The 23,356-nt window shown below is 32.5% G+C and overlaps 3 protein-coding genes across 3 annotated transcripts; 2 read left to right on the forward strand and 1 right to left on the reverse strand.

Annotated features, from left to right (window-relative positions):
- Window positions 1–514: 514 nt before the first annotated feature.
- LOC123196577 lies at window positions 515–3,883 on the forward strand (the record flags this gene model as incomplete). Its single annotated transcript, XM_044610630.1, has 7 exons — window positions 515–653; window positions 847–968; window positions 1,106–1,173; window positions 1,546–1,968; window positions 2,050–2,676; window positions 3,269–3,489; window positions 3,664–3,883. Coding segments are annotated over 4 exons (453 nt in total), but the record flags the coding sequence as incomplete, so codon positions are not given.
- Window positions 3,884–7,155: 3,272 nt separating this feature from the next.
- LOC123196896 (S-type anion channel SLAH1-like) lies at window positions 7,156–8,968 on the reverse strand. Its single transcript, XM_044611046.1, has 2 exons — window positions 7,833–8,968; window positions 7,156–7,525 (listed from the first exon to the last, which is right to left on the reverse strand). The coding sequence occupies exons 1-2, from the start codon at window positions 8,709–8,711 to the stop codon at window positions 7,253–7,255; spliced, it is 1,152 nt and encodes a 383-aa protein (XP_044466981.1). The 5' UTR covers window positions 8,712–8,968; the 3' UTR covers window positions 7,156–7,252.
- Window positions 8,969–18,498: 9,530 nt separating this feature from the next.
- Window positions 18,499–20,286, forward strand: LOC123196980 (B-cell receptor-associated protein 31). Its single transcript, XM_044611144.1, has 2 exons — window positions 18,499–18,972; window positions 19,720–20,286. The coding sequence occupies exons 1-2, from the start codon at window positions 18,690–18,692 to the stop codon at window positions 20,100–20,102; spliced, it is 666 nt and encodes a 221-aa protein (XP_044467079.1). The 5' UTR covers window positions 18,499–18,689; the 3' UTR covers window positions 20,103–20,286.
- Window positions 20,287–23,356: the final 3,070 nt, after the last annotated feature.

The raw sequence follows: 23,356 nt of genomic DNA on the forward strand, positions 1-23,356 counted from the left end.
ATTGTCATCCTTAGTGGATAGGCTGAAACTTTTAGCAATTTCTTATTTGAACTTCAATGTCTTAATCCATTTTTTTGGTTGGATAAGCCTCAGAAGTTTTTTGTTTTTTTTTAAAGAGTTTTTACAAATTAAATATGAAGTTTCCATTCACTTCTTATAATTGAATAAAACAAAGGACATGTTTTTTCAGTTGAAGTGGGAAGCATAGAAAACCCAAGAAGGACACTACAAAACCAAAAACAGAATAAAAATCCAACAAACAAGAGATAACAATCAAAGCTAAGCTAAGTTTAGTTTATCAAAAACGTCTGCAGCAAGTAATCGAAGCAAAAAAAAAAAAATAGTACATGATTTTAGCTTAGTAGATAGGCAAACTCCTTGCACTTTATGTTTTTAGTCGGCAATAAAAACTCCTTTATCTGGGCTTTGAGGGAGAGACAAACAATAAGCTCAGCCAACTGGATCAGGGCCACATGCTTTTGGGAACTGGGCTTGGGCCACGGAAAATAAATAAATTTATAGCTCTACTTTGGTGGAACACGTCTGTCCGCTCAAAGCAAAGAAAGATTTATCTGATGAAGAAGAGAACGATATGCTTGATTATCTAAATACATCTCAATATCAGATGGCTGGTATTATTGCCATCTCTTTGAGTAAGTTACCTTGTACTTGATTTAACTTAAGAGCTCCGGATTTTGGACCTTTATAATTGTCAAATGTGCATTGATATGTAAACCCGCATGCTTAAAACTTTCAAGTACCCATCTATTTTATTGAATTGAATGTTTGTGGCTCGGGGTTCAGTCATACGTATTTTTTTGATATGTTTTAATTTTATTCCTGTAGGTCGCATCTCTAATGAATACACTGAAAATTATACTCATGCTGTCAAGGAAGACCTTGTGAAGTTCTATGGCAATTCTTTTTACCTGAAAGTTGTCAAGGAGCATGTGACACTTTACTGCCATGTATGCTCTGACATGTAAACGCCATTACTCCATAGCCTAAAATCATTGTTTCCTTCAATTTTCTACTGAAATAACTCATTATTCATGATTTTATTTATGTGCTGCTTTTGGACTCATGTTTGCCACATATTTTACAGGGAATGATTAATGTGGATTTTGAATCTGAAGTTGAAGATGACATCCTTCCTGTATTTGTAAAGGAGAGGTTAAAAGCTACATAGATTTTTGTTACAGTTGAAACTGTATAAATGATATTGTATTGATTAACAACAGGGCATGTCTAATGAAATTTTGTTTTGTAAGTTACTTTCTATAATGAATGAGTATTCTTTGTTCCTTTTATGTCTACATTTTTTAACTTCAGGATATTCAATGAGTAAGTCCTGCTTATGAAAATATAGAAATATCATACATTTTTTTTTTGGAAAAGGATTATAGATGCTCTCATAGCCATGTAGAACCCACCAATAATCAGTTGTTCCCTTCTGATTTTGTTTAAATCCAATACATTACTTGTTGCTAGTTGCCAGTTCTGATGGTATTTTCTCTGAAATAAGTATGTCGCTTTTTGTATCAGAGTTCAACGTTGGTGTAGAGTTTGTGCTTCTAATCAACAGCAATTGCTGAGAGTGCATTTGGTGGACCTGCAGAAGAGGCATTGGCATCACTTGAAAAACCGATTGCTGATTTGCCATCTCTAATTGTCCAAACTACTCAGGGGTGAGTATGATATGAGGAATGTGCAAGTTGATTTTTCCAGTCATAAAATTATCACTCTACATGGTCGTGGTGTTTCACTGATCAACTAGAAAGTCCATTCAAGTTTCAATCAACCATACAGTTTGGGTTAATTAAACTTTTTAATCATGTTGTCAATCAAATATCAAATGTGTGATGCTGTAATTGCGTATCATTTCTCATTAAGATTTGTTTTCAGGTTCAAATATTAATCCCAGCATTGAGGAATACACACATGGAGTAATAATACAGTTTCAATCATGTGAGTTATGTTTCATGTTTTAGAATATCTTTGATTATATGGTGCTGTCTGTTGATTGCTATTTACTGGTATGTTTTGCAGTTGAAGCTTTTGTGATATTTTTGAGCAGCTCAGAATACATAGAAGTAGGGAGACTGACTTATATTATGCTTATATGGGGCATTTCTTACAACTTTGTGCCATCAATTCTTTGCTACTAAAGTTTCAAGTACAAATTCTTAAATTTTGGGTCGCAAAAATTGCTCCTGCCAAAACGGATGCGAGAACTCAAAATTTATTTTGAAAGTTGAGAATTTTAAGTTGTGATTGGCCAGGAATTTATGAAATCAAGTGTGTGTATATATATATTTCTGTCAAGTGAATTTTAACTTTTCTTTTGGTCATTGCACTGGCTGTCGCAACTTTATCAACAGGGAAGATCAATCATAAGAGGAGTGTGAATTATCTTTAAGTTTGAAATAACAGATGTGGAGCAGCAAATTTGAGCTGATCATCAGGAAAAAGCTTCCCATTCATTTCTCTGTTGATCCGGTGGGTAAAGAGCTTATGTAGCAAGGATCCCATTGTTTCTGCTGTGCATTTTTCTGCTCATATAAGCTGAGGAATTATGAAAGGATACATGCATTGTATATGATTCAATGAATGCTAGCAACGGTGGAAAACAATTTCAGCTCAGTGGCCTTCAACTTTCTGCGATCAAGCACATTGGTGAGAAATTTTTTCCATTTTTTCAGAAATCTAACCAACACATCGACTCTTCTAAAACTTTTCTGGATAAGTACAGACATTGTGTACAGTGGAAGACTTTCTTGTATGGCTATAATATCCTTGCTCAAGTTAGTTTCTTTTCCACCAATAAATCCTCCTGGGAACACGTCCATCCCCCTTTTCAGTAACTAACAGTGCTTCTGATTTCAAAGATCCCTTTACTAATCATTTTGATCTGTCCATTTGTAAATTTTTTCTTTTTTTGTACGCATGATTTGCAGACTTAAAAAGTTGTTCAAAACTTAAATTTCCCTTCAGACTTGGCTATTGCTGAACAGAAGAGGAATCAACTAATGCATCCATAGACACAATGATGCATTTATTGAACTCCTTGTGTTTCTATTCTTTATTTAATCATAGAATATATGTCTTGATTGCATCCAATTTTTAATTAACTGACCAATTATAGAAAATTATCCTATAAATTTCTGAAAATCTGTATATAGAGTAAATGTCAAGAGTTGGGTTTGGTCCTCCCCGAAGAAACTCCATAAATTAGGTCTATCTCATCTCCACTGGATGTCTTTGGCAGGCATTTGTGCAGGTTTGCCATGGAAATTGGTAATTGGAATTTGTTTTGACGGCTGGTCTCTATATATTCTTCACTCGCAGTTCTCTGGATATATCTGCAACTAAAAAGCTGGTTCCAATGGGTATGGTGATCAACATGAGCAAGAACAGACAAGGGCTTTGATAGCATAGTTCAATGTTGAACATCTAAGAAGCAGTGGCTCCCATCCTATGATTCACAAGGTACATATCATTTTGTCCAAAGTATGCAATTATTTTAGACAGAAATATGCCTTGACCGTAGTTGATGAAAAGTATGATAGTTCTAAGATTGCTATAGCATCGAAACACAAAGTATCATTTGGTCCCTCAATTTTTTTCTTTTTGCTAATTATGATTTGGTCCTTTGGTGTGCAGTGGAGTTGTCAATACGAACGCCTCTCTCTGTGCTTGTTTTGGTGATTGATGTCGGCTTTTGACTTTGCATCAACTGCATCTCTTCTTTGCCCATGGCTTTTTACAAAGATAATATTGTTTCAGTACATTCACAGAGACAATATGCGGTCAAAGGTGGCTAATATGTTGGATTTTTTCTATCTCTAACTTATTCAATATACTTCACCACCTATACATCGAATATATATTGTTATTCGATAACCCCGAACTCTGAAATATCTGTCCAAAAAGTATCATCTCCTTTTAGTCAATCCAAGCAATCATGGTCAGCGGATCGCTACATTAACCATGACCAAGCATACCTCACTGCCAATCATCTAAAAGCTCATATAGGCTTTCCATCACACAGGAGCGGGAAGTACTCCTCAAGCAATAAATCTCTTTAACATCCACACATGTCAACAAAGGAAAGTTGTCTCTTCTTTCTTAATTGAGATAATGTTGCTATAAAAAATATTTCTTTTTAATTCAAGTAAAATATATTTAAACCATAATAATCATATTTGAATTAAAAACTTCTTATATGAATGTAATTTCTTATTTTCATCCTATAAATATAAATGATTAACAGAGAAAAAGACTTGCATATATACGAGCAAGTGCACACAAAAATACCTATCTCCAAGGATATTGCCTGCAAAGACACATGTTATGTCACTTTACCATACATGGATGATATAACTTAATAAAATATGTGGGGAATTTAAAATAGGCTAAATGACTATTTTTCACCCACGTTTTAGCTTAATCTTAAAAATATATATGTGATAGTTCAAAAATCTAAACGTTTATCTATGACCAAACTACTATTAAATTTTTTATTAGAAGTAAGGGTAATATCATTATTTTACTATTAATATTAAAAAGAATAAAATTCATTATATTTTTTCTCTAGGTTTTAAAAATTAATAATTTCAACTTTGAAAAATAATATTCTCCTCCCCCCGCCCCCCACCCCCTTTAAAACCTAAATTTTCAACAGCTCTTCGACCATTGGCAACTCCCCAAAATTGTCATTGTCCCTCCCAAAAGCAAACCTTCATTTAGAATCATCTGGATCAAACAAATCTAGACAGTTCGTCTGGACGACGCCTTCATCGCGTCATCCAGATAAAACATTTTGGACCAACAGAGATCAACATCATTGTATCATACTGTGCCTCTTCATTGCACTTCATTATAGATGGAGGCTGGATTTCATCGGCTCAACTCATGATGGTGGCTAGAGTTTCATTTACGACTTAAGGGTGATAGCATCGTCGCCAATTGGTTGAGAGGGAAGAAAATAAACCTTAGGTTTTGGAGAGGGGGGGCAGGTGGATGTTACTTTTCAAAGTTAAAAAAATTTAAGTAAATGTGAAATTGTTAGTTTTTAAAATTTATGAGGGAAATAAATTAATTTTATATTTTTTAATATTAATAGTAAAATGACGATTTACCTTTACTTTTAACTTAAAAATTTAATAGCAATTGGGTTATTGATAGGTGTTTAGGTTTTTAAACTGCCATGAATATGCTTTTAAGATTAAACTAAAACATGGGTGGGAAACAGTCCTTTGGCCATTAAAAATATTGCATAATTATTAAAATATCCTTTTATTAAAATCAGCTAATCAAACATAAATATCAAAAGATGTCACTCATACCAAAGTGTGAAGTACTGATCATAACATAACCTATAACAATTTCATATGGACCCTCATGGAATAATGCTATTATTATAAATAATTCATTTTGGTTAAGGTAGAATAAGAATAAATCATCAAATTTATATTTGAATTAGAAATGCTGGAATGTTCCTATTTGAATGTAAGTTCTCCTCTACATCCTATAATAATATAAAAAACAATACAAAGAAAAAGGCATGCATGAATCCGTTCAATCAAGCAGATATATGAATATTATATCTTCTTCACATTTGTTTCCTTTTCAAGATATTCCTTAGAGTAAAACCAACTAAATAACACACTTGGATATAGGCTTTTCAACTATAAAGTCAAATCACATTAAAAATTCCTCTTCTTCTTATTTTTGTTTACATTTTATTCCGTTTATATTGAAAATGATATCAGGGTCTATTATCGAGTCATAACTTGTGCAAAACTCCCAAATTATGTACATATGTTGATGACGATATATATATATATATATACACACACACACACACATATATACAAGAGAGAGAGAGGAATTGCCAAATATCAATAAAGGTGTAAAAATGTTTAGTTTAGACTAGGGTTTGATTTGAGCTAAGTTGACTTAAGCTTGATTGCTAGTTTGACATGATCAAGCCTAAAATGAATACTCATGACTTAAGTTTGAGCTTGGCTTGAGCTCAATAAAAAAAATATTAATTTTAAAACACATATTTTTTTAATTCATATTATGCAATAAAAGAAAACATGAAAGAAAGTTGAATTGTGACTAGAGAGGAAAAAAGTAAGCTTATATATAATGAGTGTGATATGTTATTAGAATTCTTCTCACCTAATATGAGAGCTTTGGAATTAAGTTAATTAACTTATTTATATGAGTGAAGTGGGTAGTTGAAATGTCTTTTTTTAATTAATTTATTTATAGTGAGTAAAGTGGGTAGTTGAAATGTACTTTTTAATTAACTTAATTTCTATTTGCATAAGTCATACATTGGATTTATTCGCTTTAATAATTCATTTCGCTTGTTATAAATAAATTCTCAATTCAATTTTAAAACTTTCACATCAGGGGAAAGAAATTCCAATAACTCACCTCACTTATTAAAGAAGCTTTTTTTTTTTTCCTTTCTCATAATAATTCAGCTTTATTCTGTGTTCTTTTATTAGAAAATATAAACTTTTAGATCATAATTAGTAAATTTAAAAATAATAAATAAATTAAAAAATTGACATAGTATATAACTGAGCTCAAGATTGACTCTTCATATCAAGCTTAAGTTTGACTTAGCCAAAACTTATCAGTTTTGAACTTAGACTGGAGTTTAACTTTTATGAGTTGAGTTAAATTCAAGCAAACTTAAATTCGAGCTCGATTTGGCTTAAATCCACTCTTAGTTTCTACAATCTGTCTTGGTGGCTTTTGTCACATTCAACTTAAATCCCAAATTCATATGAAGCTCAATTAATTGATCTGGCCAAGAAATATAAACAAAAATTGCTAAAGAATCCTTTTAAAAGCTTTTGAAATATCTCGCCAAAAGAGGAAGATAAACCAAAAGAGAGAGATAGAGTCATATTTTGATTAAGGCAAATCCTAGACATCCATTTAAAGAGATATGTATAGAGTTGGATCTCGTAAACTTGTATAAACAGCTAGCTTGCATTATATTATTTGAGAGCACTGCAATATTCCCTTCAATGTTGTGTTCTCGAGATACTCAGCGTTGTTCATGTTTTTAGATACTTAAAGTTCGATTATGTGTTTATATACTAAGACCGCATGATTCAAATAAAATTGTGACACTTAAATGGTCCAATTAAACACAAATTTGTGACTTTCGTGATTTACACTACAAACCAGAGGATGGGGATAATGTTTGAACAGAGTCATTTGGCTAGCTATCGCTGTTAGGACGACTAGTAGTTGAAACACGAAGCCTGTCCAGTACAAGCATGCTTGTATTGATAACAGAGCACACCATTAAAGCAAGAATAACAAGAACTGAGAGTGCTGATAACCCAAGCATCAACGCATGAGCCATGCCACTCTTAACCTCTTCTGCATACTCTACTGATGCCAGTGCCAAGACAGTAAGAGGAAAAGAGTAAGCCCACCACACTAAACTGTACTTTTTCATGGATTTTCTGAAGACGGTCGGCCTTGAAACCTGTTTTTAAATATAATATAATCCCTAAAAGTTAGTTGAAAGAGAAAAAGTTGGTAATGAAGGTAAAAAGTCAGAAAAAGACAGTGGTATTCCATTTATACGGGCGCATAAAGCAGACGCATTAGCAACTTCAGCGGTTGGTGATTCATGTTTCTTCTATGAAAATGACTTAAATTGGGCCCAACATCAAGTTGGAAGAATTTTGTGGACCCAACTAGCTTAATTGTTGGAATTAAACATGGTTATGTCATTATCAAATCAATTCCTTATTCAAATTTTATTCTTCTCCATTAACTTACGTACGTACCAATGACAAGAAGAGGAATAGCGAGAGGAAGAAGAGCATCTTTGAAGCATTGTCAAAAGTCCCTGAAATGGCAACCCAGGCTAAACTTGCCATGCTTGGTGCTGCAATGAATAAGAAAAAAACTGGCCTTAGCATCGCTGGCAAGCTTGTGCTCCCTGATAATCTTTGATATAGAGTAACAAAGAGCACAAGATAGTGAGCCATGGCCAATGAGAACATGCCAATTGCAAATTCTCTCCACCCCATTTGGGATGCAGCTCGAGCAGCCACCAAGTTCCCTATCACCGATATTTGACTTGTGGGATTCGCCACCACCGATACAAAGCGTTTTCCTTTGGTAAACCATTGGCCATATATTTTAACATCAAGCACCAATATGGGAACTGCAAAAACCCACCAAAGTACTATGTAGTACACTGATTTTGGGGTTATGAAAGGTGATGATTGAAGCAACAGAAGCCAAGAAATCCAAGGAGCAAACAAGTAGTTCACTCCTACATGGTGCAAGAACTCAGCTTTCACCATTTCAAAGTGGAAAAAACATCTTAGGATATAAAGAAGTGAAAGGAAGGCTAAAGTGAACGAAACTATTGACCATAATAGAGCAACAGCAGCAGATGGCAGAAAGGAAAGCACTTGCCGGAGGGCGTGCGCATTATGGGGTGGCTCTCCAAGTATTTTCCATAGTAAAGCTTGACTGCACAAAGAGAGGCTTATCCTAAAGTAACCTGCATGGAACTTGGTCAAGACTGGAGTTAATGAGAAAGATAATGAACATTTTTTGGAAACTGGAGGATCACAGTGAGATTGCGTTGTTGTGTTATAACTGGATGGCTCGATCACAAGCTCAGTCTGGGGCTGAGCTGTTATCTCATTCATAATGGTTTTGAATTGGGTACTGCGATATATTCTTCACAATTGCAAATATTGGTCAATGAATGCTGAAAAGATAGAAACATTTGAGTGATGGGCTAATAACTCAACAAGCTTCCAAGTTGAAAAGAAAGATTCAGGGAGGGTTGGAGGGTAAGTGTGGCGCGGCTGACCCGGTTGCTCTTTTTGGACCTTGATTGTCTTCTTGGATAATGAGTTGTTTTAAGTTCTTTACAGCTAGACCCTGTACGCAGTAGGGACACATCATGACTCTTTTAACTGTTTAGAGTATGGCACCTCTCCAAAGGAGTATGCCTAAATATATTAATAACACCTATCTGCTTATTAAAAGGGAAATTTGAGTTACACTAGAGTAAAATTTTAAATAAGATAGAAAGGATTTAAATTCCCCACGATAATATTTTAAAATTAAATTTTTAACTTATTTGATATAATAATTATATAATCAATAATCAGAGTTTTATTTATTTAATATAACCTAATACAATAGTTGTAAAGTTGATAATCATAATTTCAGTTATCTAATATAGGTACGTCTGGCTCAATTAAAGCCCTTTTTCACCTACCAAAAAGGAAAAAGAAAAGTTTAACTAAGTGCAGACTTAATTGTGCATACTGCAGTCCACGATATTTATCATGATACATTGGGTTTTATTGTTGAAATTATTGAGGCAAAAGAATGGTGATTGCTAGCTATACCAAATTAATATAAATGGAAAAAGTATTCCCACTGTAGCAATAAATAATGTTTTGGGCATTTTTCCAAATTCTGAGTATGCCTTCAACGAATCAAGTTGGGCAATGCTGGACGGTTTGCCTGAAGGTTTGAGACTATTTAAAGATACTATATGTTAGCTTTTCTCTAAATTGATGTATATCTTGATTGGGTATGATAAGAACCTTCACAACTAGTGAGCATTATATATAGCTCGATTGAGGCTTACCTAACACTTATATATCGATATGGTTGGTTCAGAGTAAACTCTTATCAAAAAAATTATGTGTATAAATAACGATATATTATTATATGATTGAATATTATTATATTATCTGTGTACTTAAATTGTATATAAAAAATATGCGTGTGTGTATAATTTTATTGTGTACACACACATTAGATGGTTGCTAAAAAAGTGGTGCATTTTTTGGTACACATTCACACATTTGATGGTTGGTAAAAAAAAAGATACAATTTATGGTTGAAAAGGATTAAGCATATATACATATATATATATATATGGTTGAAGGGAGTGAAAAGGAAGGTTGATCAAAAAGCAATGCAATTTGTGGATGAGATTAATCAAGTGTGTGTGTGATGTTTCGCTCAGTTATTGCACATTTGATGATTTGTCAAATATTTCGTCAAAAAAAATCTACTTTCGTTTATTTTTGGGTATTCAAATCTAAAAAGTCACCTCTAACACTCATCACCACCCAATGTCAGTGGTAGTGGTAGAGTTACTTATAGCCCTTCATTAGATGTTCTTCATCTATTATTTAAAAAAATATATTATAATAAAGATAAATTATTTAAAAAATTAATATATATTAATATATTTAATATAATTGAATTGGAGTAATGTTGTGTATATATTTTGTTACACAATTTAAGTATACAGATGATGTGTCATCATGTGATTAAGTGTTACTTTATATTTAAGTCGAAATCATCAAATCATATGATAATATATTATTTGTATACCCAAATTGTGATTCCAAATTGTGCATGCATAGTTTTATTGAATTGATATATAAATAATTATATTATTTAATTAGATATAATAAAATAATATTAAAATATTATTTTACTTAAATACCTTTAAATAATATTATATATAAATTAACATGTATTCTGTATAATTAAACTAGCATATCTTATGTTAAAATATTATTGAAAGTAATATTTAATTTTGAGTCTTTTAAGCAATGGAAATGCAATACACAACATGAGTGTTTTAATTTTGAAAATTCTACTAGTGATTCAAAAAACACTTTTTCTTCTTATTCTCATAACAATTCCTCTTTTCCTACCATTATTAATTTTGTAGTAGACTTTGTTATGATAGGTGTTCTAGAGCTAATTAATTTGATATTTATAATTGTAATTTTACTTTCATTAATTAATAAAAGATTAATTATTATTCAATTCATATGTATGTCTTTTTATATGATTGTATGAATAACATGTCTTTGAAATGGTAGAATTGTGACAAAGAGATCAGACAACTAATTATGTGAACCTTATGTACACATTCAGTAGTCATTCTAAAAACATCCGCAATCACGACATTACAATGAACATGGGAACATATAATAATGATGAGATTATCATAGTGTTGAGTGATCCGATTGAAAGATAGCAATAGTTCGCACATGTCAAAGCTATTCATAAACAATTTGGTATAACACATGGGTACACATTATAGATGTATTCATCATACTGATCTTACTAAATGATATCTATATGGATGGTTGTTTCAATGTATATGAAATAAATCATCTGAACACCACATGTGCACACAATTCTATGACTTAATATTGTCAGACTATCTCGTGTAAGGATTAATATAATTTGACACTATCTAACATACCGTCGTAACTAGAGTATTATAAAGGTATGTACGACAATATCGTGAGATATATAGAGGTTATGGTTTATGAACAAAAAATTCATTACTCTTGAACACAAAAGAAAATATCTCACATAAGAATACTGAATGACATTTATGACTACTTAAATTTGTGACCACAATGAGATAAAGTCGTAGTCTAATCCATGTAAGTCATTAATATGTATCAGTTCATACCAAAGAGCTACTGAATAGACACATTTCTATGTCTCAGCCTCAAAAGATATTGGTTGACGAAAAGATTAAATTGCACATAACTGTAATATTGCAAAATCTTAAAAAATTTCTTCTAACACTCTATCATTCGGATAGCCATGATGTTTTGCTAAAGGCCAATCTTGGTCTATGTCTAAATTTGATCCAAATTCAAGCATTATTGGTTTGATAAAAAGCTTATGAGTCACGTGAATATAGGGGTTGATACGAACTCAGAGGCAAGTATTGTTTAATGACAATCCTAGTGTTTAAGAAAAGAGAGAAAGACACAAATGGATTGGGTTTGTCTTTAGGTTGAAAGATTCAGTTTGACCATGTTTTGACTGAAATACACGACAATGTGTACTTGGTGGCATTGATGTTGGCCATGCATGGCATGGCACGACTACACCATACCCCATAAAAGTATGGCATGATTGGACACTTAATGTCCAGGTCGTGAATGCTTGGACGAAATACATGGGAGGCAAACTTGTGTGCCACTTATGCATGTCACTTTGGCATATGTAATGTTCAAATCCTAATTAAATTAGGTCATCTATGCACTCATATTTATATATGTGTTTTATTCACGCCAAAATTCAATTTAACACATAAGACACATACAAATTAAGAAAACTCTAGCCACTAGGTTCTCTAAATTTTCTCTCTCTCGTGAACACTTTATTGTCTAGCTTAAAAGCCCTAACAACTTTTTTCCTGGACAACCTCTTGTGTTCATGCTCCGCATGGATACTAGAGCCTTGCCTCATAACGGTTGGGTAGCGTTCGTTTATTTACCACATGAAGATTTGGAGGAGCCACCAAAGCAGATATAAACCCTAAAACACCCTATGGATGTTTTACAGGTTTATATTAAATATGTTTAAAACATATACCTTAGTTAGGGTTTTATGAATTTATGTTTTTTATAAATTTTTAATTCTGTTGCGCTGTCAGATAACGACACCCTAAAACCCTACAAACTTAACCTTTCAACCTAGTTCTCTTTCTTTAACACCTTTAGACATTTCCAATACAAGTGTTTGGTCTCAACCAACTAAACTTGTTGAGTCTACTTCAATTCCTATCAACTCTTATATTGTTTCCCAACCAACAAACACACACCCTATGATCACAAGATCTCAAAAGATAATCCTTACAACTTAATTAACCTCATCATCACAACTATTACTTGAGAAAGAACTAATCACTACAATCGAAGCATTGGATGACCTTGATTGGAAGGTTGTTGTGCAAGTTGAATATTGTGTTTTAATGAATATTGTAGTTTGTAAATGGGTGTTCAAGGTGAAATATAATTCTAATAGGTAAGTAACCAAAGATTTTAGACAAACCTCTGGAATTAACTATTTTGAAATCTATAGTCCAATGGTGAAGATTATTATTATCAAAATTATATTTACAATGGTTGTTTTTTAAAATTGGGATATTAAGCAAATTGATGTCAACATTGTATTTCTTAACGAAGATTTAGATAAGCAAGTTTACATGTACCAGCCTAAAGGGTTCTAAATTTCATACCCTGTAGACCAAAGTTAGTTTGGAAACTTCACAAAACATTTTATAGGCTTTAGCAAGCTCCTAGGGCTTGGTTTGAAAAACTAAAGACAACCTTAATTTGTTGGGGGTTTTTATAAGTTTAATCTCAAATTCCAACCTACTCCTATGTAAGTAGACTAAGCAAGTAGTGTATGTATTGTTTTCTCTCTCTCTACACACACACACGCGTGCGCACATATTACATATATAAGGTATGATAGGGAGAAGGACTATTTCCCACCCAACTTTTAATGCGTTCTCAAAATGATACCCACACCAGATGAAAATCCAGTTTTCCCACCCATGACCAAACTGTCGTCCATTTTTTCAGTTAGGGACAGGGGCAAAATTGTAATTTACTATTTAAAACATTAAAACTTTAAAATTTCACCGTTTCCCCCTCCAGGTTTTAAAAAGTAATTAACCTATCCTCAAAGTTTGAAAAGTTTAATTTCACCCCCTAGGGTTTGCTTCCTTCTCCGGCCACCATCTACGGCTGCTGCAATCGATCGATGGGAGATCTCCGATACAAAGGACGACGAAGGACGACCCTTCGTCGCCCAGATCTAGACGACGAAGCATCGTCCAGATCTGGAAGAACAGACGAAGGACGACGCTTCGTTGTCCTTCGTCGTAGCGTCTGGACGACGCGACGAGCGATGAAGGACGACGAAGAGTCGTCCTTCGTCGTCTTGGTGGAGCGACGAAGGACGACGAAGAGTCGTCCTTCGTCGTCTTGGTGGAGCGACGAAGAGAGCGTCGCACGGTGGTGCGACGAAGAGATCTCCGTCTCTTCGTTGCACCGTGCAACAGGGGAAGGAGATCTCCGTCTCTTCCTTCTTCGGCCACCACCGTCGTCGCACCAGGAGAAGGAGGAGGCAGGTGACTACGCCGAAGACGACGTCGGGAGATGAAGTTGAAGAATGGGGGTGAAACTGCTAGTTTTGAAAGTTATGGGGGGCGACTGTTTTTTGAAAAATTTGGAAACCCTAGGTTTGGGGGTGAAAATGTTAGTTTTCAAAGTTTAAAAACTTTAGGTAAGTGGAAATGTTAGTTTTTAAAACCTAAGGGGGGTAAAGGAAAACCCTCACATCAATTTTGGGATAAATTTTGCAGAGGGGTATTTTTGTCATTTTATCTAACAAGGGTAAAATAGACATTTTACCCTTATGCAAACAGAAATCATCCATATTAACGGCTCATGGGTGGGAAAACTGGATTTTCATCTGGTGTGGGTAGTATTTTGAGAAAGCATCAAAAGTTGGGGGGGAAATAGTCCTTCTTCCTTTTTAAAAATTTAAGTGTCTTTCCCATGAATCAATTCTGTTTTCTGTTTTTATAAGTGAAAAGGGCATTTAAGTAAATTTGTTGCATTTATTGTAAACGTTATTTGATGTATTTAAGCTAATTTTATAATATAGGAATTTAGTGAGTAAAAATTGTAACTCTGCTAAATCTTAGATGGGAAATAAAAATTTACCATATAACGTTGAATTGGAAGAAACAAAATAGGTGCCTCTGGCTGCCCATAAACCCTTCCCATCTTGGTAAGGCCAAAATAGGTGCCTTCGGCTGCCCACATCTGAGCATTCTTGTTTAAAGGATAAAGGACTGTTTATGTTGGATAATGTTTTATTAGTAAAATAAAAAGATTATTTTGAAAATAGATTATTTAAAAAATTATTTTATATAAATAATTACTATATTTGATAAAATTTAGTAGATATAAATAATTATTGTATTTGGTTAAAGGTAATAAAAGATTATTAATAAATTATTTTACTTAAATGTCCTTAAATATAATTATTTTTAAATATTTTTTATATTATTTGTCATATTAATTAAAAATAAATTTATTTTTATCTCAAAAAATTAATAAATAATAATATAATTATAATAAAATCAAGACTACATTGATAATTTTTAAATACCTAAGGTGAATGTGGTAATCAAATTACCATCTGTATTACCTGTCACGTCAGCATTGATAATAGAAAATTACTATAATATTTTATTACTGACAAACCAAATAAGAGAATAAAAGATAGAGTACCAAAGTAATATTTAAAAACTGAAACCAAACGACTCTTAAAAGACTTATTCCCACCTAAGGTTTAGTCTATCATAAAAGGGAAATTGAAAATTTTAATCTTATTTTAATTCGTGTATACATATATGTCACTCATTTTAAAACTTAAACAAATACACCACAACAGTAATCTATTTTTTCAAAATACCCCTCTTTAAATGACCCATACAGAGATTTTCTTTTTTTCTTTAAAAATTTGTTTTCTCTTCTTCCTCAGCTTTCAAGTAAGGACTCATGCAAATAGATCTTCTCTCTTTTTCTCTACAACTTTAGAATTGTACTATGAAAAATTGAACAAATGCTTTAGAATGGAGCCAGTTCTTCAAAAACCAAAAAAAGAAGGAAAAAACTAAAAAGTGAAACGAATTTTTCAGAATAAGAATTTTTCGAAGTAAGAATATAAAACAAAAAGAGCAACCTATCATATCTTATATTAGACCCCAACTACTATGATGAGCAAAAAAAAATCATTTGATAGGATTTAACTAAAAAAAAATGAAGGATTAAGGTTTAACTGAAAAAAAAAGTTACTAAAAAATTAAAAAAAAAGGGTTAGAAAAGGGTTGGCATTACTTGCTAAAAGGATAGGTCAGATGCCAACCCTTCTTAAAACGCCAACCCTTTTATTTTACTGTTATGAATTTTTGGATTCTCTTTCATGTGGTGGGGCCAAATAAGTTAAAATATTATTTTCATGAAAAAGAATTTAGAAATCTTCAAATGTAGTGGGCCCTACTGCATGAAAGAGAATAAAAAAATCTTCAAATTCAATAGGGCCCACTGCATGGGTGTTAGCTTGAATTGAATTTTTCATGCAGTGAACTGAATTTAAAAAAAACATAAGTTAGTGGGTGTTGGCGTTGCCACCAAGGGACGCCAACCCATTCTTCGTCTAAAAATTTTTCAGATTTAAAATTTTGTATTTTATAACTATTAATATAATATTTTCACAACTTTAAACCAAAAAAATAACATGAAATAACAGTATTAAACAATTTAATAATATGAAATCACAACAAAATTAAATTTCACATGAACTCATGAACATGAATCTATTATATATTATTTGATTTTCAATTGTTCATAAAAGAAACATATAACATACAAGTTTTATTATTTAATCATATGTTTTCTTTGTTGACGAATTTTTTTTCATATTATAGAGATTTCTTCCTCACTAGAAGGTTGAAGAAAAAAAGAGAGATGATATTCTCTCTTTCTGTATGAGTTACATCAATATAGGTATTTTAGAAAAATGTTATACTGTTATTGTAGTTTTGTTTAAACTTTAGAATGAGTGGTATAAATGTATATACGGTAAAAAAAAGATAAAAATTTTAATTTCCCTTCATAAAATTACAGATACAAAATTTTAAAAATTTAAATATCTATCCACCATCAAATATTTGTTAAAATTTTTTGTTATATACAAAGATAAAACCATTATTTTAATATTAATATTAAAAAAATATAATTTTATCTTATTTTTCTCTCTCATATTTTGAAAATTAATAACTTTATCCCTACCTAAATTTTTTCAGTTTTAAAAAGTAACTATTTTCCTCCACATAGATTTTTTTCGCTCTTTAGTCACCACTTTGTCTCCAATGACTTGCTCTTTCCTCCCTAACCATTAACCAGTTCTCCCTCATTGTCAGCAAATGAAGATTGTCTGTCGACGGAGAGAGATGAGGACGATTCATTGAAGAGTTCATCTTCCTCTACTTGTTGACTTTATCGATGTTTCTTTGTCTGTTGATGGGGAGGGAGAGAACCAACTAATGGTCAAGGATAGAAGAGGAGGTCACCAGAGACGAAGTGGTGGCCAGAGAAAGGTGAAAAAACCCTAGGTGAGAGAAAAATAGTCATTTTTTTAAATTGAAAAGTTTAAATATAGATAAAATTGTTAGTTTTAAAAAAATATGAAAAATGAAATAAAATTATATATTTTTTAATATTAATATTAAAATAATATTTTTTTTATATATAATAAAAAATTTTAATAAATATTTAATAATAAATAGATATTTGAATTTTTAACATCTTACCGATACGACTTTAGGAATAAACTAAATCTTGGCTGGGAATAAGTCTTTTGGCCTTGTTTAAATTTCAAAGCTCTTGTCCTGACGACATGACCTGACCAGACAATATTAAGCAATTGTTACTTGTGGACATGTCAATCACATATTGGACAGGATTCGACAGAATTTATTGTGCTTAGACCCACAAATTGGCGGGTCTAACATGTTGAATCAACCCACTAATATAACAGGGTGCGCACCACAGCTTAGAGCACTCAAGTCGTGTCTTTGCGGCCCTTAACAAGTGTACTATTGTTAAGTTTTTATTATTTTTTGAATAATATTTTTTAGGTTATCATGATAATTAATTATTAATATTTTTCAATTTTTTATTAATATGATTTCAATATTAATCTATTATTAATCATTTGGTTCCATAATAATAATAAAAAATAATTAACATGTTTGAATTTTCTGTATTAATTCATTATTAATCCTATAAATTATATAATATTAATAATAAAAAATTATTATATTTGAGTTCTTCATATTAATTCATTATTAATCATTTGGTTTCCATAATATTAACAACAAATAATTAATACATATTCTCCGCATTAATTTATTATTAATTATACAGCTTGCTATAATATTAATAATAATAAATAATAAATACAATTGGATCTTCCATTAATTATTAATAATTGAGTAATATTATACTTTCTTATTTTAAATATATAAATATATATATATTTATATATATTATTATATAATTGATTATTATTTTATATTTAATTTAAAATTATTCAATCATATAATGATATATATTAGTATATACATATTTTTATATTTAAAATAAATACACATAATTTTATTATTAATAATTTTTTATAAAGTGAATAGTGATGAATTGTGTATGACTGGTCTGGGCATGACTCATAGTTTTGCTTAGTTGAATTAGAACTGATTAAATTTAAATTACTCATAATTTTAATTTAATAAATTTGAACCAAATTCAAATGGGACTACTTTTGTTTGAATTAGAACTCGGTTGGACCTCGATTGTATCCATCTCTTTATAATCAAATCCACGGTTGTTGGCTGTTATCATATTAAACATAAATAAGGCTGACAGTGACGGTCGGCATAAATTTGGCCTACTTCTTAATTATATATTTCTTATCTGTGGTGACAACGTGGTGAAAGCGCGGTCACGCACTCGGTGACACGCCCTATGTCAGATTCACGTGATCACCTCATGCGCCACAGACTGCTGACTCACCATATTTTATTTCACCAACCCGGCGACGTTTCACTTGTTTGGCACCAAACCAAACGGCCACACCCTCGTCATAAATTACGCACAGAACATAACCATTATCATCGCTAAAATCAAAACCCACCATTCTTACTTGCCAAGATCTTTTTTTTTTTTTCTAACTGAACAAACCAAAAAGCAAACATGATACAGCTCTTGTACACGGTGATCTTTTCGGAAATGGCGTTGATCATGACGCTGCTGTTTAAGACGCCGTTGAGAAAGCTGGTGATCATGAGCCTGGATCGGGTCAAACGAGGGCGGGGCCCCGTAGTGGTGAAAACGGTGGGTGGTACTGTTTTCGTTGTGCTCATGTCTAGCGTCTATAGCATGGTTAAGATCCAGAGGCGCACGATCGAGGCTGGAGCCGTTAATCCAACCGATCAGGTTCTCATGTCCAAGCATATGCTCGAAGCTTCTCTTATGGGTAATTCTTCAATTTTTACATCTCAGAATTTTATTTTATTCTTCATTGGGCGTCAACTGTTAATTTCAGCTTATGCTTGATCTTAAAATTTAAGAACTTTTTATGTGCTTGCTCTAATTGAGAAATCATCTAAATGAAATTAAAGAACGGTTATATATATAATGTTTAGGTTCCGGCAACTCGCTAATTTTGGTACTGCAGAATCTATATCTATGAGAATTTAGTATCCATTAGGTGGCCCTGGGGAATTGGATCCTAGATTTTGTGTCCGTTTAAGATTTATAAGTAGTATCAAAGGTGAATTTGCGACATGTTAAGAAAGAATATATTGGGTTTTAGTATCGATTGTTTGGTGTTCAAATTTTTACGTTTATGGGGTACCCTCCTTGTAATTTAGTGTTTCTTCTATTGTTATTTTTTAACTACATTCTTTTGAAGCTTTCAGTTCATATGAGAGTTATTGATTGATTTTCTTTTCCTTGTTGAATTTGGTCACTTGTCTTCACAGTATTCTAGTTTTGAGGTTTTATAAATGATCAATGAATGCTTGTACCAATATTGTCTTTTGCCTTGGTCCTGGTGTCTAATTGGTTTATTGCATTTTAGCTCATTATCTGACTGTTGTCATATGTAGAGTCATTTGAAATTTTTGCTTTCAATATTAGTGCTGTGCACTCACTATTATGCTTCTGATAATCTCCTTTTTTGCTTCCTGTGTTTGATTGTGATATAATTTGTTGCATGCAGGATTTGTGTTATTCCTCTCACTGATGATAGATAGATTACACCATTACATAAGAGAACTTCGATTACTCAGGAAAACCATGGAAGCTGCAAAAAAGCAAAACCGGAGTTTTGAGGAAGGGAAAAATGCAAATGCAGATGAGCTTAAAAGCTTGGAGAGTGAAATTACTAAGTTGAAGACAAAAATCAAGGAGTTGGAGTATGAACACGAGGCAAAAGAAAAGGAATTCAGCACCTGTAAATCTGAAGCAGAGGCACTCAAGAAGCAATCAGAAGGATTCCTCCTCGAGTATGATCGCTTGCTAGAAGAAAATCAAAGTCTTCGTAGCCAGTTAGAGTCACTTGACCAAAGTGTGCCACAATCTGAAGGCAAAAAGAATATGTGAAGGAGCAAATACCCAACAGTGAACTATTATCATCTTGTTTTGTTTAAATGAGAGTAATTGTTGGATGGGGCTTTCAATTAGTTCTGAGTGGCTATATGATGGTGTATGTATTGAGAGAGTGAATTGTTTGTATAGGGACTGTTTACAGCAGTCAATATATAACTAAACTTGTTTGCCCCTTCAACTGTAGTGTTCTTTCCCAGAATTTTCAATTTCAGATGCCAGACCCACTCTTTTTCAAAAACTATAGGTAGGGTTTGTTGCTGCCTTACATATGAAAGGCCGATGGCAAGAATCTCTATGGCAAAACGTTTCATATGATGTCAATTGTTCGTTGTGATGCTTAAGTATTGGCCCCAAAATTGAGTGAAAATCTCTCTATTTGTTAGATTGCCAAATCATGCATAGAAAACTCTGTTTCTAAGCTATTGGTCTGGGAGCAAATTTCGAGATCTCAACTCTTAGGAATTATGAGCATCGTACGAAGTTAATTCCAGTCACCAATGAAAGAAAAATACCTAAATTTGATATATCAAAATAGAGTCCTACCGTACCATCAACAGAAAATGATTAAAAAATTTCTGACTTCCAGTGAGCGACCATTGTAAATAGGTTGGAAATAATAAGTAAGGGAGATGGACTATTTCCCACCCAATTTTTGATGCGTTCTTAAAATGATATTCATGTCAGATGAAAATTCAGTTTTTTCACCTATGACCAAACTACTGTCCATTTTTTTAGTTAAGAATAGGGGCAAAATTATAATTTACTATTTAAAACATTTAAACTTTAAAATTTCACCGTTTCCTCCTCCAGGTTTTAAAAAGTAATTAACCTATCCTCAAAGTTTGAAAAGTTTAATTTCACCCCCTAAGGTTTGCTTCCTTCTCTGGCCACCACCGACGGCCGCTGCAATCGATCGATGGGAGATCTCCGACTACAAAGGACGACGAAGGACGACCCTTCGTCGCCCAGATCTAGACGACGAAGCGTTGTCCAGATCTGGAAGAACAGACGAAGGACGACGCTTCGTCATCCTTCATCGTAGCGTCTGGACGACGCTTCGTCGTCCTTCGTCGTAGCGTCTGGACAACGCGACGAGCGACGAAGGACGACGAAGAGTCGTCCTTCGTCGTCTTGGTGGAGCGACGAAGAGATCTCCGTCTCTTCGTCGCACCGTGCACCAGGGGAAGGAGATCTCCGTCTCTTCCTTCTTCGGCCACCACCGCCGTCGCACCAGGAGAAGAAGGAGGCAGGTGACTACGCCGGAGATGACGTCGGGAGATGAAGTTGAAGAATGGGGGTGAAACTGCTAGTTTTGAAAGTTATGGGGGCAGCTGTTTTTTGAAAAATTTGGAAACCCTAGGTTTGGGGGTGAAAATGTTAGTTTTCAAAGTTTAAAAACTTTAGGTAAGGTGAAAGTTAGTTTTTAAAACCTAAGGGGGGTGAAGGAAAACCCTCACATCAATTTTGGGATGAATTTTACAGAGGGGTATTTTTGTTATTTCATCTAACAAGGGTAAAATGGATATTTTATCCTTATGCAAACAGAAATCATCCATATTAACGGCTCATGGATGGAAAAACTGGATTTTCATCTGATGTGGGTAGTATTTTGAGAAAACATCAAAAGTTGGGGGAGGGGGTGGTGTTGAAATAGTCCTTCTCCCTTTTAAAAATTGGTAATGAGAGTTTGATGGATGTTACATCAAACTAATACTTACGAAATCAGTCTTTTGGCCTTTTAAATTAATACTTACGAAAATAAACATTTTTTTAATTAATAAATTGACAATAACTATCTTAATTAATGTAAAAGATAAATTAATATAAAATTTAAGTTAATTTGATTTTAATGATTATGGTAACACGAGAGATTACATGACAATGGGTTGTTGGTAGACACATTAATTAGGTCGGATTAAATGGAGGTCTGACACGAAGTATGAAAAAAGCTTAGCATGAGAAAACTCGGTCTGATATTGTAGAATATTGGGTTAGGCGTATGGGTTAGGCTTTGGGCTTTAATATTAAGCCCATGGACTGACTCGATCCGATACTATTAAAATTTTTTTTTTTTTAAATTTTTGCTGGTAGAGCTTCTCCTGGTTAGGCAAAGGGAAACAAGGCTTCTGCCTTATAGCAGAAGCCTTGCCCTTCTTTTTTTTTTTTTTTAAATTTTAAATTAATTAATTTATTTTATATAAACTTATTCAATTTTTCTTTATTTTCACTTTCCTTTACAAATCTCTCAATCTCAATTATTTTATTATATTTTCAATCTTATTTTCTCTTATCATTTATCTTTTAGATGATATCTGAATTCATAAATAATAATTTTTTGTGTTTATAATTTTATTTTTATTTTAATTTTATCATTACAAAAATATTACAAATAGATTAAGTATCAAATGAATTCAATCCATTTGAATATTATCATAATATATATTTATTTATGTTTTATAATTTGAAAAATAATTTATATTTAAAAATTTTAAATAATTTTTTTAAATATTTAAAGCTCGATCCAGCCCGGCCCGAAAGCTCATTACTATTTGGCTTTGGACCCGATTTGACCCATTAACCCGATGGGCCAAGCCTGAGCCAGCCCGGCTCGATCCATTGACACCTCTAGTTGCTGACATATTCTTTTATATTGATTCTGATGCCATCTACCAAGTGTAAACTTGTGAATTGATGGGTTTAGCAGACCAGCACAACCCAAGACCCACTTGATAGTGTTTTTAGGGGTCTCTAGCAGACTTACCCATATACTTTTGTGAGCGAGTCCTCAAAATTATATGTTTTATATTTTTAATTATATATTATTTTTAAAAACTAAATAATTTATTTTTAATTATTGTTATTATTATAATTATTCGCAAATATTAGTAGTTAATGTTGGTCTTAATAACTATAAAATTTTAGAAACCTAAGTATTTACAATTATTTATTATTTCTATCATTTGAAAGAATCAATGGGTTATGATTCCCATTTCTAAAATTTTTAAAAAACATACCACTGTTATTATCACTTGTTGTATACAATTATGGTAAAATATATGATAATAGTATTGATATTAAATGATATAAATTTAAAAAAAATTATATTTTCAAAATTAATTATTGTGATTGAATCTTAAAAGCCTATACTTTTCAAACATAGGGTCCAATTCTATGCATGGGATCCTAACATCACCCGAGGGCATGCCTTATTATATAGGCTCTAAGTTGTTAATTATTTGGCTACCCTA

Source organism: Mangifera indica, chromosome 14, assembly GCF_011075055.1.
Source record: "Mangifera indica cultivar Alphonso chromosome 14, CATAS_Mindica_2.1, whole genome shotgun sequence".
Taxonomy (NCBI): Eukaryota; Viridiplantae; Streptophyta; class Magnoliopsida; order Sapindales; family Anacardiaceae; genus Mangifera; species Mangifera indica.